The sequence below is a fragment of the Rana temporaria genome, chromosome 1, assembly GCF_905171775.1.
Source record: "Rana temporaria chromosome 1, aRanTem1.1, whole genome shotgun sequence".
NCBI lineage: Eukaryota > Metazoa > Chordata > Amphibia > Anura > Ranidae > Rana > Rana temporaria.
In genome coordinates, this window is record NC_053489.1 from 550,402,587 (window position 1) to 550,421,818 (window position 19,232).

Genomic DNA, 19,232 nt, shown 5'->3' on the forward strand with positions numbered 1-19,232 from the left:
AATGGTATGGAGACGGGTGGGGGCCATCTTCACCTCACTCGCCTCCATCTCAGGCTAGGAAGAGGATCCGATCGCCTCCACTGCTACAGATGGCTCCAATAAGCTCCAATAAGCGGTGGAGGGCACCAGAGAGCGGCGGGAGTGATCTTGCGGCGAATCCGCCGCAGAGACCATTTTTATCTTAAAGTGGACCGCCCGCTCTTGAAGAGGATACCGGGGTTATGGTAGCTAGCTGCTACCATAACAGCGGTACTCCTCTTTAAAGTAGCGGCGTAAAACGACGGTGGTGGTCTGGAAGTGGTTAAGGGGTAGTTTCTCTATTTACTGAAAATGTGCTTAAAGCGGTTCTCCACCCTAAAGTGGAGTCCCGCTGATCGGAACCCTCCCCCCTCCGGTGTCACATTTGACACCTTTCAGGGGGAGGGGGGTGCAGATACCTGTCTAAAGACAGGTATTTGCACCCACTTCCGGCCCGGCATTCACGGGCAAAAGACAGGCATTCCGTCACATCCCGTCGCCCCCCCCCCCCGTTGTGTGCTGGGAACACTCGGCTCCCAGCACACAGCGGGAGCCAATCGGCGGGCGTGGCGCGACTCGCGCATGCGCCGTAGGGAACCGGGCAGTGAAGCCGCAGCGCTTCACTTCCTGGTTCCCTCAGCGTGGATGGCGGGGGGAGCAGCAGAGAGACGAGCGATCGCTCGTCCTCTGCTGCGATCGGCGCTGGACTCCAGGACAGGTAAGTGTCCTAATATTAAAAGTCAGCAGCTGCAGTATTTGTAGCTGCTGGCTTTTAATATTATTTTCCCGTGGCACATCCGCTTTAACCAGAAAAAAATACATAAGCTACAACATCTAGAGAATGTTATCTTTTAGGCCTCATGCATGTTGGCACCTTGGGCTGTGTGATGTAAACGTTGTGTGTTTTTTCCCACCCGGGAGCTACAGGTGCTGGGTACAGCTGCCCATAGAAATAAATGACTGTATGTATCTGTATGCCGGTGAATACCTTGCTTTGTGCATTGGTGCACAGTCATGTTGGAACAGGAAGTGACCATCCTCAAACTGTTCCCACAAAGTTGGGAGCATGAAATTATCCACAAGGTGTTGGTATGCTATTACCTTAAAGGGGTTGTAAACCTTCCTGTTTTTTCACCTTAATGCATCCTATGCACTAAGGAGGCAACTCATCACCACTGCGGATCAATCACATTTCTGAAGGGCGGCAAAGGCTGCCAAAAGTTTGAACAAACATCTATAAGAAGTCTTATTGTTCTGAATAGTTATATAGGACGCAGCAGAGTAGGGTGTATATTTTTATAAAAGTTTATGTTGAATTTCTCAATACCAAGTTAAAAATACTTGTGGGTGTCGGGGTGTGTGTATAGGAAAATAAAAACACAAAGCAGAAACGTGAAAAAACAGGGAAATGACAATGCAAATAAACAGATTAGAAACCTGGATAAGCTTGGATAGATACATACAGTTTACATATTATTAGGTACACCTGTTTAATTGCTTGGTAACACGAATTGCTAATCAGCCCATCACATGGCAGCAACTCAATGCATTTAGGCATCTAGATGTAGTGGGGACGACTTTCTGAAGTTCAAACTGAGCATCAGAATGGGGAAGAAAGGAGAATTAAGTGACTTTAAACATGGCATGGTTGTTGGTGCCAGACGGGCAGGTCTGAGTATTTCAAAAACTACTGATCTACTGGGATTTTCACACACACAACCATCTCTAAGGTTTACAGAGAATGGTCTGAAAAAAAGGTTTTCAGCACGTTTTTTGTGCTGAAAATGCCCCCCCTCGGCTTATACTTGAGTCACCTTTTTGCGACTGATCTCCCCAGATTTTGGGGACTTGGCACACATGTAGGCCCACTCTTCCTCTACAAGTGTGCAAAGTTTGTTGTCCAGGGGACCTACGGCTGGGGAGCACCGATTTTTCAAAACCGGGCACCCCTTCCATAGACTCCTATGTTAAACGTCAGTCTAGTCATGGACACAGTGAGGCATGGGCATAATGAGGCATGGACACAGTGAGGCATGGGCATAATGAGGCATGGACACAGTGAGGCATGGGTACAGTGAGGCATGGACACAGTGAGGCATGGACACAGTGAGGCATGGGCACAGTGAGGCATGGACACAGTGAGGCATGGGTACAGTGAGGCATGGGCACAGTGAGGCATGGGCACAGTGAGGCATGGGCACAGTGAGGCATGCACATGGACACATTGAGGCATGCAGATGGACACCCTAGGCTTATACTGGAGTCAATACGTTTTCCCACAAAATTAGGTGCCTCGGCTTATATTTGGGTCGGCTTATACTCGAGTATATACGGTATATATCCAGTGAGCGGCAGTTGTATGGACAAAAATGCCTGGTTGATGTCAGAGGAGAATGAATAAAGGGGGCACAATATGAGCCCACTTTCTTGGGACTGCGGCTCCCTCAGCCCTGCTAGGTAGGTAAGGGTTAAGGGTTTTAATGACAGCACCTGGCCTGCTAAGGAGCTCGGCAGGCCGGGTGGGATCAGCCAATAGGGTACGGTGGAAGCTGCTGGAAGAGCCTGGAGGCTATTTAAGGACCAGCAGCTTCCGGTGGTCTTCCTCTGGCCCTGTGGAAGCAAGCAGCACGGACTCCACGGACTCCTGCTTGAACGTCTTACCTGCCCAGATGGAAGATTTACTAAGGCAGCTCGTCGAGAAGGCAGGCGGAGCTGGAGGCGAAGCGTGGCTACGTCAATGCCTGTCGGCTGGGACGGAGAAGGAGGCGCGGCTTTGCGAGGAAGGAGAAGAAGGCGTGCCATGGGGCGGTGAGCTAATTTTGATGGACGGCTCTGTGCAGGTACCGCCCGCTCCCGCCCCATCCCCTCGTTCAAGACGCAGCTCCCCGCCGGAGAGAGCGAGTGCCCCGCCAGTGGCTGAAGCTGGGATATCAACGCAGCAGTCGGAGGACGAGGCCGGGGGCGTGGCGACCAGGAGCTCGGGTGGAAGAAAGAAGAAGCGTGCGGCTTCACAGTCCCCCGCGAAGAAGGGGGGTCGCCGGGGTCAAGCAGAGAAGACACCTCCACAGGTCAGCAGAGGTAGACAGCCGGCGGCGCAGGCCCTCAGGCAGCAACAAGGTCCACCACAGGCAGGCGCTCAGCACCCAGGGGCGCCACAACAGGCACCTGGTTTGCAAGGGAGACAGCAAGGCCCTGCAGCGCTGCTGGAGCAAGCGGCTCAGCAGCAGGGCATCCAGCCCCCAGCAGTGGGTGAGTTAAGCCAGCTATCTTTATTATCTGGGCTTGTGGGTTCATTGTCAGTACTGATCCAATCTTTAAATGCAAAAATACCTGTCAGTCAGAATGAAATCTTAACCCCTCACAACATATCAGGTAACACTGCTGTTAACCCCATTGTTGCCCCTGTGTTTCCTACTCAGTTAGCTACTGCTAGGGGTTCAGGCTCTGTTGAAAGTTGCAAGGAGACTCCTAAAGTCTGCGTACCAGAGAGGTTTATGAAAGAGGCATTGCCTTGTGAGGTGTCTCCTTTGGGTTACCATCTGAGCCTGGCTTTGAAAGAAAAGATCTGGAATGGAGATTATGTAGACTTGCTTTCATTACTACCTGCAAATAAGGAAGTGGCTGTCAGCAAGCGGGAAGAAAGAGAGGATGAGAGGCGCAGGTCAATACCTAGGTCTTTCAACAACTGGCTCCAGGCCTTTTGCATATTTGCAGGTGTGCTAGGAGAAAAACACCCGGAGCAGTGCGGTGGGCTTTTTCAGCATCTAGACCACGTGTTGGAAGCTTACAAAAATTTTGGCGGCATGGGTTGGTTCTTCTATGATGAGTCATACCGTCAAAAATTATCAATCCACCCGTCCCTTAGGTGGGGTATGAAAGATGTAGGCCTGTGGTTGAATTTGATGGCACCCATGAAGCCGCCAGCTCCTAGGCAGCCCCCAGGAGCTACTCCCGCAGCGGCTCTCAGAAAAGGCTGCTGTTTTGCTTTTAACGAGAGCCAATGCCGTTGGAACAGTGCTTGCAAGTATAGGCACGAATGCTCTATATGCGCTGGCGGGCATCCAGCGATAAAATGCTTTAAGAGAAATGCTGTGGCCGTCCCTTCGCAGGCGCAGCATATTTTTCCAAAAAGCCTGCACACCTGTGAGGCTGGAAAGTCTGCGCCCGTGGCTGGACAGGTACCCAGACAGGGAGAAGGCATGTTTACTTAAGGAAGGTTTTGATCAGGGTTTTCCGCTACCTGCTTTTTCAGGGGAAGGTTGCAGGCTAGCGGGTAATTTGAAGTCAGTCGAGCGTTTCCCTCAGGTGGTAAGGGACAAGCTGTGCAAAGAATTGAGAGAAGGTAGAATAGCGGGGCCTTTTGACCAACCCCCCTTTCGGAATTTTAGGGTCTCACCGTTAGGCGTAGTACCGAAGCGGGAACCTAACGAATATAGGATAATCCATCATTTGTCCTTTCCCAAAGGAGAATCGTTGAATGACGACATTGCGGAGGAGGTATGTAGAGTATCTTACGCCACTTTAGAAGATGCGATTTCAAGAATAAAGTTGCATGGTCCGGGGGCGCTACTGGCAAAGGCGGACATAAAGGCGGCCTTCAGGTTATTGCCAGTCTCGCCAAGAGCATTCGACTCTCTCAGTTTTTATTTTGAAGGGCAGTATTTTTTCGACAGATGCCTACCAATGGGGTGCTCGCTGTCATGCGCATATTTTGAGGCATTTGCAACTTTTCTTCACTGGGTTCTCAGTGTGCAGTCAGGAGTGGACAGCATAGTCCACTACCTGGACGATTTTCTGTTCATAGGACCGTCCGATTCCGTTCTATGCGCGGAGCTTTTGTTCAATTTTCAGTCGATGGCGCAAGATTTTGGTGTTCCGCTCGCGGAGGACAAAACGCGTCGGCCCGGTACGTCGCTCGATTTTTTGGGCATCGAATTGGACACCGAAAGCATGGAGTGCCGTTTGCCAATTGCGAAAGTACAAAAGTTGAAAGGTTTAATTGGGTCGGTGCTCCGGAAGAGAAAAGTGCGCCTGAAAGAGATGCAATCGTTGCTAGGCGTTCTGGCGTTTGCGTGCAGGATAATGCCGGTCGGCAGAGTTTTTTCTCGACGCTTGCATCTCTCCATTGCAGGAAAGAAATCGCCATTTGATCATATTAGGGTGACCACCCCTTTGAAAGAGGACCTTCTAGTGTGGGCAAGATTTTTGGATTGCTACAACGGCAGGTCTTTCTTCCAAGCAGATTTTGTCGTCGCCAGCGATTTTCGTTTGTTTACAGATGCAGCGGGTTCGAAAGGTTTCGGTGCAATATGGAAAACACACTGGTGTTGCGCAGTTTGGCCAGAATCTTGGGTGATTTCGGGAGCGACCAAAAACGTGGTCCTTTTGGAATTATTTCCAATATTAGTGGCTTTAGAGATATGGGGAACTGAATTTGCAAACAGGCGAATTCTAGTTGAGACAGACAATAAGGGGGTATTTTATGCTGTCAACTGCTTGTCATCGAAGTCGTTGCCAGTTATAAGGATCCTACGGCAAGTTGTTTTCAGATGCCTCAAATTCAACATCTGGCTGAAGGCCAAGTATGTCCCAGGGGTGTTGAATAATCTGGCCGATTCTCTGTCTCGCCTGCAGGAGGAGCGTTTTCGGAGTCTTTTTCCGGAGGCGGATGTGCTCGGTTTTCCTTGCCCGGCCTACCTGTGGGAGATGATCTAGAGGAAGTATCGGCGGCAATTACGAGGTCTCTGGCACCCAAAACATGGGCTTGTTACACTGCAGCCTGGAGCAGCTGGATAGCTTTTGCAGGCCAAGAGGGTCATGTGTTTAGTCAGCCTTCTGAGGGCACGATCTTAGCTTTTTTGTCAAATTTAATGCGGCAACAGTTGTCCTGCAGTCACATTACTAAGGTGTTGGCCGGCATTTCTTTCATTTCCGTTTATTAGGTTTGAAGCCGTGTTCTTATTATTTTACAGTAAAACAGGCCCTAAAGGGATACAGAAGATCCAATCCGGTGTCGGATGGGAGGAGACCAATCTCGCTGGAAATCCTAAAAGGGCTGTGTAAGGCTACAGAGGCGGTGTGTTTTTCGAGATACGAGGCACTACTTTTCAAGACAGCGTTTGTGCTGGCCTTTTTTGGTGCCTTCCGTGTTTCGGAACTGATACCGGCCAGCAAGAAAGGTGGTTCTGGTCTACGGCCAGAACAGGTGTTGGTGGAACAAGTTGGTGTGCGTATATGGCTACAGCACTCCAAGACGGACCAGGTTGGTAAAGGTAGATGGGTAAATTTAAAAATGCAGGATGAGTTGTCTATTTGCCCAGTAGCAGTGGTGAAACATTTCCTAAGTTTCAGACCACCCGGGGGGGAGTATTTTTTGGCTCATGTTGATTCTCTTCCCCTTACCAAATATCAATTTGACTCAATACTGAAGAGGTGTCTGGCTAAATTGGGTTTGGAGGATTTCAAATTTTCATCCCATTCTTTTAGGATCGGGGCAGCCTCGGAGGCCGCACGGTCCGGCGTCCCGGAAGGTGACATTAAAGCACTAGGTGGGTGGAGATCAAAATGTTTTCAGTTATATGTTCGCCCTAATTTGTTCGTTTAATTTTAGGTACCCAGCTCACAGTGTGGATTCTGGGGCACTCCTTTGTATATTGGGCTCAGAAAAGAGCGAATCAGCGTGTGTACTCGTCCAATTTGTCGTTACACCCGGACAATTTCAGTGTTTCATGGAGAGGTATAAAAGGTCTGCAATGGGCCCAATTGAATTTTCAACTATCTAAACTTTGTCAAATATGGCCACAGCCATCGGTGTTAGTAATCCATTTGGGTGGAAATGACTTAGGGAAAGTCAAAACTTTAGATTTAATTTTTGCAATAAAAAGTGATCTGCAGCGTTTCAGCTCAGCCTTCCCGGATACGATATTGGTATTCTCTGAGATAGTCCCTCGGCTCACATGGCTCTCCTCTGAGCAGAGGAGGGTCATGGAGAAAATGAGGAAGAGGGTTAACAGGGCGTTGGAGAAGTTCATGCCACAGCTAGGGGGCTTCTCCTATCGTCATGTGGATTTAGAGGGTGGCTACCCGGGTTTGTACAGGAGGGATGGGATCCATTTGTCGGAGGTTGGTTTGGACATTTTTAATTTAGGGTTACAGAATATGATTGAGAAGGCCGCGACGCTTGGGGGGGGCCGGGCTTGAGGGCAAGCCCGCCTGGTGGGGACGTTATTTGTAAATAAAAGAAAATTGTTGGAGTACTGCTCGAGTTTTCAGAACTGAGCAGGTTTTTTCAGCTACATGGTATATGATGATTTATGTTTGAACGATTTATTTAAAGTTATGGAAATTTATTGGTAAATCAATAAAGGTGTCGCGGCCAAATATTTTGCCACTTAAAGTTGTGTCAAGTGTACTAATTTTAGTTATATCCGGGTAGGTTTGGGCGGGTGGGGCCTGCAGTTCCATGAATAAAGGGGGCACAATATGAGCCCACTTTCTTGGGACTGCGGCTCCCTCAGCCCTGCTAGGTAGGTAAGGGTTAAGGGTTTTAATGACAGCACCTGGCCTGCTAAGGAGCTCGGCAGGCCGGGTGGGATCAGCCAATAGGGTACGGTGGAAGCTGCTGGAAGAGCCTGGAGGCTATTTAAGGACCAGCAGCTTCCGGTGGTCTTCCTCTGGCCCTGTGGAAGCAAGCAGCACGGACTCCCTCCCTCCCGCCCCAGTCGCGACTACTTTATGTGATGGGTCACCCTGGTATCCAGGGGGGACGTTATTTGTAAATAAAAGAAAATTGTTGGAGTACTGCTCGAGTTTTCAGAACTGAGCAGGTTTTTTCAGCTACATGGTATATGATGATTTATGTTTGAACGATTTATTTAAAGTTATGGAAATTTATTGGTAAATCAATAAAGGTGTCGCGGCCAAATATTTTGCCACTTAAAGTTGTGTCAAGTGTACTAATTTTAGTTATATCCGGGTAGGTTTGGGCGGGTGGGGCCTGCAGTTCCATGGACAGACTGGTTCAAGATGATATAAAAGCAACAGTAACTCAAATAACCACTTGTTACAACAAAGGTATGCAGAATACCATCTCTGAATGCGCAACACATCGAACCTTGAAGCAGATGTCTACTAAGAACAGGAAACTGAGGCTGCAATTCGCACAGACTCGATGTCCGCAGGGACACCCGCGATTGTCTCAGGAAGGAAGAACGGGGAAATGCTGATGTAACAGGACACCTAGTGACAGGACACTGATCACAGCTCCCTGTAATCGCGAGCGGTGATCAGTGTCGTGTCACACACAGCCCACCCCCCTACATTTAGAAGCACTCCCTAGGACATACTTAACCCCTTCTGCGCCCCCTACTGGTTAACCCATTCACTGCCAGTGTCATTTTTACAGTAATCGCTGTATCAATGACAATGGTCCCTATAAGGGCATCAAAAATGTCAGATGTGTCCGCCATAATGTCGCAGTCACAATAAAAATCGCCGATCGCCACCATTACTAGTAAAAAAATTATTATTAATAAAAATGCCATAAAACTATACCCTATTTTGTAGACGCTATAACGTTTGCGCAAACCAATCTATAAACGCTTATTGTTTTTTTTTACCAAAAATATGTAGAAGAATACGTATCAGCCTAAACTGAGAAAATTATATATTTTTGGGGGAAATTTATTATAGCAAAAAGTAAAATATATAGGCCCAGATTCTCAAAGGGCTTACGACGGCGCAACGCAATGTACGCCATCGTAAGTCCTAATCTGGGCCGTCGTATCTATGCGACTGATTCTTAGAATCAGTTACGCATAGATATCCATTAGATCCGACAGGCGTAAGGCTCTTACGCTGTCGGATCTTAAATGCAATTTTTTTTTTTTTTGCCAATAGGTGTCGCCTCCGTTGTTTTCTCCGTCGTGTATGCAAATTAGCAAAATACGCGAATTCCCGAATGTACGCGCGGTCGACGCAGTGAAGTTACGAGGTTTACGTTAGATTTGAGCGGCGTAAAGTTGCCCCTGCTATATGAGGGGCGACCAATGTTAAGTATGGTCCTCGGTCCCGCGTCGAAATTTAAAAATTTACGTCGTTTGCGTAAGTCATCCGTGAATGGGGCTGGACGCCATTTACGTTCACGTAGAAACCAATGACGTCCTTGCGACGTCATGTAGCGCAATGCACATCTGGAAATTTATGGATGGCGCATGCGCATTACGTTCGGCGTGGGAACGCGCCTAATTTAAATGCTCCACGCCCCCTACCCGGCTCATTTGAATTAGGCAGGCTTGCGCCGGGGGATTTACGCTACGCCGCCGCAACTTTACAGGCAAGTTCTTTGTGAAAAAAGCACTTGCCTGTAAAACTTGCGGCGCGTAACGTAAAGCAGATACGTTACGCCCGCACAGTTTTACGCCCAGATACAAGCTTTTTTTTCAAAATTATTGCTTTATCTTTGTTTATAGTGCAAAAAATAAAAACCGCAGAGGTGATCAAATACCACCAAAAGAAAGCTCTATTTGTGGGAGAAAAAGGACATCAATTTTGTTTGGGAGCCACGTCGCACGATCGCGCAATTGTCAGTTAACGCGGTGCAGTGCCGAATCGCAAACAGTGGCCTGGTCTTTGGCCAGCCAAATGGTCCGGGGCTTAAGTGGTTAAAAGGGATGGTCTGTACAGACAAAGTGCCCATCAACATACATCAGACTAGTGAAACTCATCAACTCCCAAAAATTAACATTACAAAGCCAACTCCAGTAATCCGAAAACCCCAAACAAACCATTATCAAACCACAGGAACAAACCCCAAACAAACCATTATCAAACCACAGGAACAAACCCCAAACAAACCATTATCAAACCACAGGAACAAACCCCAAACAAACCATTATCAAACCACAGGAACAGGCAACAAGCTCCTGAAATTGTTTTAATAATAGACTCATATGGGAAATACCCTAATACTAAACGGCTCTTCCCAGGAACAAGAGTCTCCAAAATTCACTGTTCAACAATTGAACAGGCAACAGGAGTCATCAACGATCCATATTTCACTAACCCCAAACATATCATCTTACACACAGGCACAAACATCCAGGAACAACAGGAAGTTATCGCAGACAAACTACCGCAACTAACCGAGACTGCACAACAAAAATTCCCACCGTCCAAAGTAGTGCTGTCCTCCCTTCTTCCAAAGAGGGACATACCAAACAACGTAATCAAACAAATCAACACAGCGCTGGCAGACAAAACCAGATCAAAGCATTCCATTCACCTAGCACAACACCATTCTATAATGCCCCGCCCCTCAACAAACAATAAACATCTGAACAAACAAGGGGTCAGCCACCTAGCAAGAAAATTCAAAGACACTGGGGTAGATTCAGGTAGTGCCGCGCACTTTTTACGGAGGCGCTGCGTTACGTTTTTATGCTGCGCCTCCATAAATTACTTGCGCTACGCTTGATTCAGGAAGCAGTAGCTCCGTAATTTGCGGAGGCGCTCCATAAAAATGGCCGGCGTAAGCGCGCGTAATTTAAATGATCCCGTAGGGGGCGTGGATCATTTAAATTAGGCGCGTTCCCGCGCCGAACGTAGTGCGCATGCTCCGTCGGGAAAATTTCCCGACGTGCATTGCGGCAAATGACGTCGCAAGGACGTCATTTGCTTCAAAGTGGATGTAAATGGCGTCCAGCGCCATTCACGATTCACTTACGCAAACGACGTAAAATTTAAAATTTGCGACGCGGGAACGACGGGTATACTTAGCATTGGCTGCCCCTGCTAATAGCAGGAGCAGCCTTACGCAGAACCCGGCGAACGCAAATGACGTAAAATGCGTACGCAGGGCTCGCGTAGGGTTGTGAATCGGCATTAGTATGCAATTTGCATACTATATGCTGACCACTACGGGAACGCCACCTAGCGGCCATCGTAAGAATGCAGCCTACGATACGACGGCATAAGAGCCTTATGCCAGTCATATCTTAGGCTGCAGTCGGCCTATCGAGCTCTCTGAATCAGGAGCAGTCGATACGCCGGCGCAACTAAGCAATCGCGCTGCGTAACTATGGTTACGCAGACGCAATTGCTTTCTGAATCTACCCCATTGTTCTTGAGAGAACTCACAACCCTGAACCTGACACAAACCATTCTCAGACAGACAGACACACTTAGACCCCTTTCACACGGTCGGACCGTTCGGGTCTAGGGTGACCACATTTCCAAACAACCATTCTGGGACACCCCCCTTTCCAAAAATCCCGAATCACAGCACAGTGATTGAACACAAGAGGCGGGATTTATGATTTCTCCAATCACAAGCAGGGGGCGGGGACTGTGCTCCTCCAGGCATTCCCGGCCGGGACAAGTACTGTCAGTAATTCCGGGACACTGTATTGTCCTGGAATGAAGGTGCCCGGGACAGACCTGCAAAATGGGGGACTGTCCCGGGCAATCCGGGACACATGGTCACCCTATTCAGGTCCGGCTGCTCCATACATCTCCACACACCTCTCCCAGTTCTTCAACTCCTGTGACCGATCACTGGACACCTGCGGCGATCAGGTCTGCTGGTCCCGCGGGCGCGGTCACGGAGCTTCGGACCGGGTCGCGAGCGCACCGCGGGCAGCGCGCTCGCGACCCCACGGCTTGGCTCTTAAAGGGTACAGGTACGTGCTTGTGCCTAACCGTGCCATTCTGCCAGCGTATATCCGCATAAAGGGGTCCTTAAGTGGTTAAACTCCCACATAGGCAGCAGTGTGATAGACTATGCCATCACAGATATGAACTCTGCACTCAATGGCTTTACAGGCACCCCACAAACACACCTGTCAGACCACAACCAACTACTGCTATATATTAAATCTTCAAACAAACCACCTCCAAAACTCCCCGGGCTTCTTTCTGCAACCTGCCACTATCATTGTAAATGGTCCAAAGAGTCTACCATAGAATACAGAGAGGTAACGAACAGACCTAAAATAAAAAGAAAAGCTTGAAAACTTCCAAAGCAATGACTATGAGGTAAGTCCACGAGGTGTGAACCAGGCAGCAAAGGATTTCCACCAATATACACCATTGCAGAAACAGCCCAGATGAGAAAAGTCAACTACAAGAAATCACCCAGCAAAGAATCCAATAAATGGTTTGACAAGGAATGCAAAGCGTTAGGGAACACCTTCCAATGACAAACACATAGACCCTGACAACACTGACCTAAGGATAGCCCATGTCACCCTACAGAAGAAATACAAACATACCCTTGGGCACTAACTATTAACTCAAGCAAAACAAAAATCATGGTCAAGAAAGAACACACAAGAAATGAAGAGCCCTTCCTTTACATTAAACAGCAGCATTCTTGATGAAACCTAAACATACCTTGGCCTAGAAATGAACAAATTAGGAAGTTTAAAGCGGGGGTTCACCCAATGATGTTTTTTTTTCTCATTTACCCTTAGATGGATGCTCGTTTTGTCTAGGGGAATCGGCTAGTTGTTTTAAAATATGAGCCGTACTTACCGTTTTCGAGATGCATCTTCTCCGCCGCTTCCGGGTATGGGTCTTCGGGAGCGGGCGTTCCTTCTTGATTGACAGTCTTCCGAGAGGCTTCCGACGGTCGCATCCATCGCGTCACGAGTAGCCGAAAGAAGCTGAACGTCGGTGCGGCTCTATACTGCGCCTGCGCACCGACGTTCGGCTTCTTTCGGAAAATCGTGACGCGATGGATGCGACCGTCGGAAGCCTCTCGGAAGACTGTCAATCAAAATAGGAACGCCCAGTCCCGCAGCCCATACCCGGAAGCGGCGAAGAAGATGCATCTCGTAAACAGTAAGTACAGCTCATATTTTAAAACAACTAGCCGATTCCCCTAGACAAAACGAGCATCCATCTAAGGGGAAAAATAGTTATGTATGGGTGAACCCCCGCTTTAAGCCAGCCATAGAGGCACTAAAAGACAAGGCATGCAGAGCCTTCTATGCCATCAGAAGACAACTGTACCACCTAAAACCATCAGTAGGAGTCTGGCTTAGAATCTTTGATAGCATTATCACCCCAATATTTATTTATGGCAGTGAAGTTTGGGGTCCTGTCACCTTCCCAGAACAATCCACAGACCAATCCAAATGGGACTCCAGCCTGCCAGAAATATTTCACTTGGAATTCTGAAAGCACCTCCTCCAAGTCCATCGGAGCACCTCCAACAGTGCTATTTGGTCCAAGTTGGGCAGATTTCCCTTACTTCTTGCAGTACAGAAAAGGGCACTATCATATTGGGACCACCTACAAAATAGCAGTCCCAACTCACACCACCATAGGGCCCTACTGACCAACAAGGACCACTCCAAGCCGTGTGGGCTGCAACAACTCATTAGTGCCTTGTCTATCCCTAAACCCCAACAATTTAGCCTGACAAAACCTCACATAAAAAAACATAATGGATGGTTTCAAAGAAAAATATGTTGGAGAATGGAGAAATTAAATAACAAACTCCAAGAAACTGCAGAGAGACTACAAACTGGTCCCATTCCTGGAGGTGCTACAAGACCCCAAAGACAGACCCTGAGCCTTTACAAACTCAGTGCCCACAACCTGACAAGCGAATAAGGATGGCACAGACATACCTACAAGCTAGGGGAGAGTAGACTGTGCCATCAATGAGACCAGGGGGTCCTGGAGGATCAGGACCACTTCCTGCTACATTGCCCCAATTACTCATCAATGAGGGACACTCACTTCCAGAGACTCTCCTCCCTCACCCCAGACTTTAATTCTATAGAATAGAAAACTCAAAATTCTACTGGGAGGAGCCAATGGTGAAAATAGCTGCCCAATAGGGGATAGCGTGTCACAGACTGAGAGGGACATGAAAAACGGCGGACTTAAAAATCCTTTACAGGGACTTACCCCCAATTCCCCTTTCTCATACAAACTCAACTGCTTTGGCAATGCTAAAATGTATTTGGTCCTGCCAATAAAGCTTCATTGAATTGAGAGAGAAGAGAGGGGAAGAGAAGAAAAAGAGAGAGTGAGTGAGCAAGAGAGAGACAGGGAAGAAAGAGAGAGAAAGAAGCGAGAAAGAGGGAGGGAGGGAGAAAGAAGGGGAGAGAAGAAAGAGAGAGAAGAAGAAGAAAGAAAGAGAGAGAGAGAGAAAGAAGAGAGAGATACGTAAGAGAGAGAGAGAGAGAGAGAGAGAGAAGTAAGAGAGAGAGAGAGAGAGGAAAGAGGGAGAGAGATAGAGAGAGAGGGGGGAAAGAGAGAGAAAGAAATAGAAAGAGAGAAATAGAGAGAAGAGTGAGAAGGAAGAGAGAGAGAGAGAGAAAGGGAAGAGAGAGAGAGAGAGAGAGAGAGAGAGAGAAAAGGAAGAGAGAGAGAGAGAGAGAGAGAGAGAGAGGAGAAAGAGAGTGAGGAGAAAGAGAGAAGAAAGAAGAAAGAGAGAGAAGAAAGAGAGAGGGAGAGAGAGAAGGAAGAAAGAGAGAGAGAGAGGGGAGAAGAAAAAGAGAAATAGGAGAGAGAGAGAGAGAGAAGAAAAGGAAGGAAGAGATAAGAAAGAAAGAAAGAAAGAAAGAAAGTAAGAAAGAAAGAAAGAAAGAGAGAAGAAGGAGAGAGAGAGGAAAGAGAGAGAGAAGAAAGAGAAGAAATAGAGAGAGAAGAAAGAGAAGAGAGAGAGAGAGAGAGCGCTATGGGGAGAGAGATAGGAGAAAGAGGGAAAGAGAGGAGAAGGGGGGAAGGAGATAAGAAAGAGGGAGAGAGAGAGAGCGAAGAGAGAGAGAGAGAGAGAGAGAGAGAGAGAGAGAGAGAGAGAGAGAGAGAGAGAGAGAGAGAGAGAGAGAGAGAGAGGAAAAGGAAGAAAGAGAGAAGAAAAAGAAGAAAGAGAGAAGAAACAGAAGAAAGAGAGAAGAAACAGAAGAAAGAGAGAGAGAGAGAGAGAGAGAGAGAAGAAAAGGAAGAGAGAGAGAGAGAGAGAGAGAGAGAGAGACAGAGAGAGAGAGAGACAGAGAGAGAGAGAGAGAAGAAAGAGAAAGGGAGAGAGACAGAGAGAGAGAAAGAGAGAGAGAGAGAGAGAGAGAGAGAGAGAGAGAGAGAGAAGAAAGAGAAAGGGAGAGAGACAGAGAGAGAGAGAGAGAGAGAGAGAGAGAGAGAGAGAGAAAGAGAGAGAGAGAGAGAGAGAGAGAGAGAGAGAGAGAGAGAGAGAGAGAGAGATAGAGAAAGAAAGAAAGAAAGAAAGAAAGAAAGAAAGAAAGAAAGAAAGAAAGAAAGAAAGAAAGAAAGACATTTGCACAAGTAGTAAGGAATACAGTGATGAATTGTTATTCAGGCGGTATGACATGTAATCCATGCGATATAAATGAGTTTCCATATAAAATAGAGATGTGATCCATGTCCCTGTGACTGTCATGCCTCCATAGATAAATATGGATCAGAGTTTAGGGATCGATGTTCGGTGATCTCTATGAACACAGCAATGATCGGCATGGATCGCTATGACAGACAGGTATTACAAAGCCTGCAGCTGACTCCGTCCATCAGGACTATTCTGTTAAGGGACCGAGTAGCAGCAGAATGAACATATAGGTGAACTTACATTGGCTCCCTTGTGTAGAAGTTCCTCCACCATGGCTCTCCCGATGCCCTGGGCAGCTCCAGTGACCAGTGCCACCTTCCCATTGGCATACATGTTGGTAGTGATAGTGGTAGTAGCGGTAGTAGTAGTGGTAGTAGTGCTCCGTACAGCGGTGCCTGTCCTCCTCCTCTCCTGGATTGTACTGTGTGCTCACTCTCCTCTCCTCTCCTCTGCTCTGCTCTCCTCCGATGTCTAGGAGTGGGCGGGCACAGGGCTGCTTCTAGGTAACCTGGATCCGTCTCCCTTACCTGCCCTTTAACTCTTTCCACTCATCTCTCCCCACTGCCACCTCCCTCTGGTTAGATCTCGTCTGTCCTCCTCTATTATATCAATCATCGCACATTATCTTCCATTTCCTCGGCTTCTGCTCAGGCTGATCTGTGATTCAGTCTCTGGTCTCCCCAATGATTATTTCAGCAATGACAGCAAAGACTGTTCCAACTTTACTGAGCACAGCAGTGCCAGGAGGATTGCAAAGATATTCACATTTCTAGAGCTTTCTCTTGATGGTGACTATGGGGGTTATTTACTAAAAGTAAATCCACTTTGCACTACAAAGTGCACACTACTACAAGTGCAAAGTGCACACTACTACAAGTGCAAAGTGCACACTACTACAAGTGCAAAGTGCACACTACTACAAGTGCAAAGTACACTTGAAATTACCCTGAAAGTGCACTTGGAAGTGCAGTCGCTGTAGATCTGAGGGGGACATGCAAGGAAAATAAAAAACAGCATTTTTGCTTTACATGATTGGATGATAAAATCAGCAGAGCTTCCCCTCATTTCAGATCTTCCCTTCAGATTTAAAGCGACTGCACTTCCAAGTGCACTTTGCACTTGTAGTTTGCACTTGTAGTACAAAGTGGATTTGCCTTTTGTAAATAAATGTATTGATCTACACCGATCAGCCATAACTTCATGACCAATGACAGATAATTGTGACATTAAAGTCTTGTTTCTCTTTCTTTTAATAACAACAATGTTAAACTGGCCAACTCTGTGTGATAGTGTTGCACAGAGCAGCCTCGATCCTCCTCTTCTGGGGTCCCCTGCGAATGATATGGCTCCTCCTGCCTTTGAGTACCCCCCTAACAAGGTTTTGCCACTACGGAAGCTGCGGTGGACTGTGCACTAGTCTTTGCTTGGATGACGGAGAATGAGGATGGTTTAGTATGCCTGTCCACCACCTCTTTTGCATACTGTAGCTGGACAACACAGGCAACATCACTAAATAGAGGAAATTATGTCTACCTTTGCCTGTGGGCACATACGCTGCTGCCCCCCTCACAATACCATGGGAACATCTGCCTCTCCTTGCTGTCCTCCCAGACATGATGGAGGGGAGTAGGGGATGCTTATTACCACAATGTAATAGAGTTTGGGAAATGTGTACTTGGATGCACTTTAATAAATGGAAAGTGGTGTTTGGTGCACTTTAACTTGAGTACCTATGACACAGACACACTCCACTGATGCACTACAATATACTGCAGTAAAACTGCACTAACACACCTCAATATACTGCAGTAAAAGTGCACTAACACACTTCAACATACTGCAGTAAACTGCACTGACACAATTCAATATACTGCAGTAAAACTGCACTAATGCACTTCAGTATACTTCAGTAAAACTGAACTAACACACCTCAATATACTGCAGTAAAAGTGCACAAATGCACTTCAATATACTGCTGTTAAACTGCACTGATACACCTCAATATACTGCAGTAAAAGTGCACTAACACCCTTCAATATACTGCAGTAAAACTGCACAAATGCACCTCAATATACTGCTGTAAAACTGAACTAACCCACTTAAACATACTGCAGTAAAACTGCATTGACACACCTCAATACACTGCAGTAAAACTGTACTAACACACCTCAATATTCTGCAGTAAAACTGAACTGACACTTTTCAATATACTGAGGTAAAAATGCACTAACACAATTAAATATACTGCAGTAAAAGTGCACTAATGCATTTCAGTATACTTCAGTAAAAACTGCACTAACACATCTCAATATACTGCAGTAAAAGTGCACTAACGCACTTCAATATACTACTGTAAAACTCCACTAACACACCTCAATATACTGCTGTAAAACTGAACTAACGCACTTCAACATACTGCAGTAAAACTGCACTGACACACCTCAATATACTGCATTAAAACTGCACTAATGCACTTCAGTATACTTGAATAAAACTGCACTAACACACCTCAATACACTGCAGTAAAACTGCACTAACTCACTTCAATATAGTGCACTGTTACTGCAGTAAAACATTTCAATATACTGCAGTAAAACTGCACTAACGCAATTAAATATACTTCAGTAAAACTGCACTAACGCACTTCAACATACTGCAGTAAACTGCACTGACACGCCCCAATATACTGCAGTAAAACTGCACTGACACACCTCAATATACTGCAGTAAAACTGCACGACCACACTTCAATATACTGCATTAAAAATGCACTAACACAATTCAATATACTACATTAAAACTGCACTAATGCACTTCAGTATACTTGAATAAAACTGCACTAACACACCTCAATATACTGCAGTAAAACTGCACTAATGAAATTTAATATACTGCAGTAAAACTGCACTAATGCACTGTGCCATACTGCAATAAAACGGCACTGACACACCTCAAAATACTGCAGTAAAACTGCACTAATGAGCTTAAATTTACTGCAATAAAAGTGCACTAACACACCTTAATATATTGCAGTAAAAGTTCACTAACGCCCTTCAATACACTGCAGTAAAACTGCACTTCAATATGCTAAAGTAAAACTGCACTAACACACTTCAATATACTGCTGTAAAACTGCACTGACACACCTCAAAACACAGCAGTAAAAGTGCACTAACTAATACTTCATTATACTGCAGTAAAACGACACTAACGCACTTCAATATACTGCATTAAAAGTGCACGAACACAATTCAATATACTGCAGCAAAACTGCACTAATGCACTTCAGTATGTTTGAGTAAAACTGCACTAACACACCTCACTATACTGCAGTAAAAGTGCACCAATGCACTTCAATATACTGCAGTAAAACTGCACTAACGCAATTCAATATACTGCAGTAAAAGTGCACTAACGCACTTCAATATACTTCAGTAAAAGTGCACTGGTGCACTTCACTATATTGCAGTAAAACTCCACTAACACACTTCAATATACTGCTGTAAAACTGTACTACCGCACTTCAATATACTGCAGTAAAACTGTACTGACACACCTCAAAATACTGCAGTAAAAGTGCACTAACAATTTTCATTATACTGCAGTAAAAGTGCACTGACGCACTTCAACATACTGCAATAAAAGTGTTATAATGCACTTCAGTATACTGCAGTACACTGCACAAACACACTTCAATATACTGCAGTAAAAATGCACTGATGCACTTCAATATACTACCGTAAAACTGCACTAACACACCTCAATATACTGCTGTAAAAGTGCACTAACACATTTCAGCATACTGAAGTAAAACTGCATTGACATACCTCAATATACTGCAGTAAAACTACACTAATGCA

The 19,232-nt window shown here is 46.3% G+C and overlaps 1 protein-coding gene across 2 annotated transcripts in view; it reads right to left on the minus strand.

Moving 5' to 3' along the window:
• HPGD (15-hydroxyprostaglandin dehydrogenase) overlaps positions 1-15,818 on the minus strand; it is a 141,689-nt gene extending 125,871 nt beyond the window's left edge. For both annotated transcript variants that reach the window (XM_040333565.1, XM_040333556.1), the window contains exon 1: positions 15,614-15,818. In XM_040333565.1, the coding sequence (XP_040189499.1) occupies positions 15,614-15,706 (93 nt within the window). In that variant the 5' untranslated portion in view covers positions 15,707-15,818. The remainder of the gene's footprint in view (positions 1-15,613) is intronic.
• Between the last annotated feature and the right edge of the window lie 3,414 nt (positions 15,819-19,232).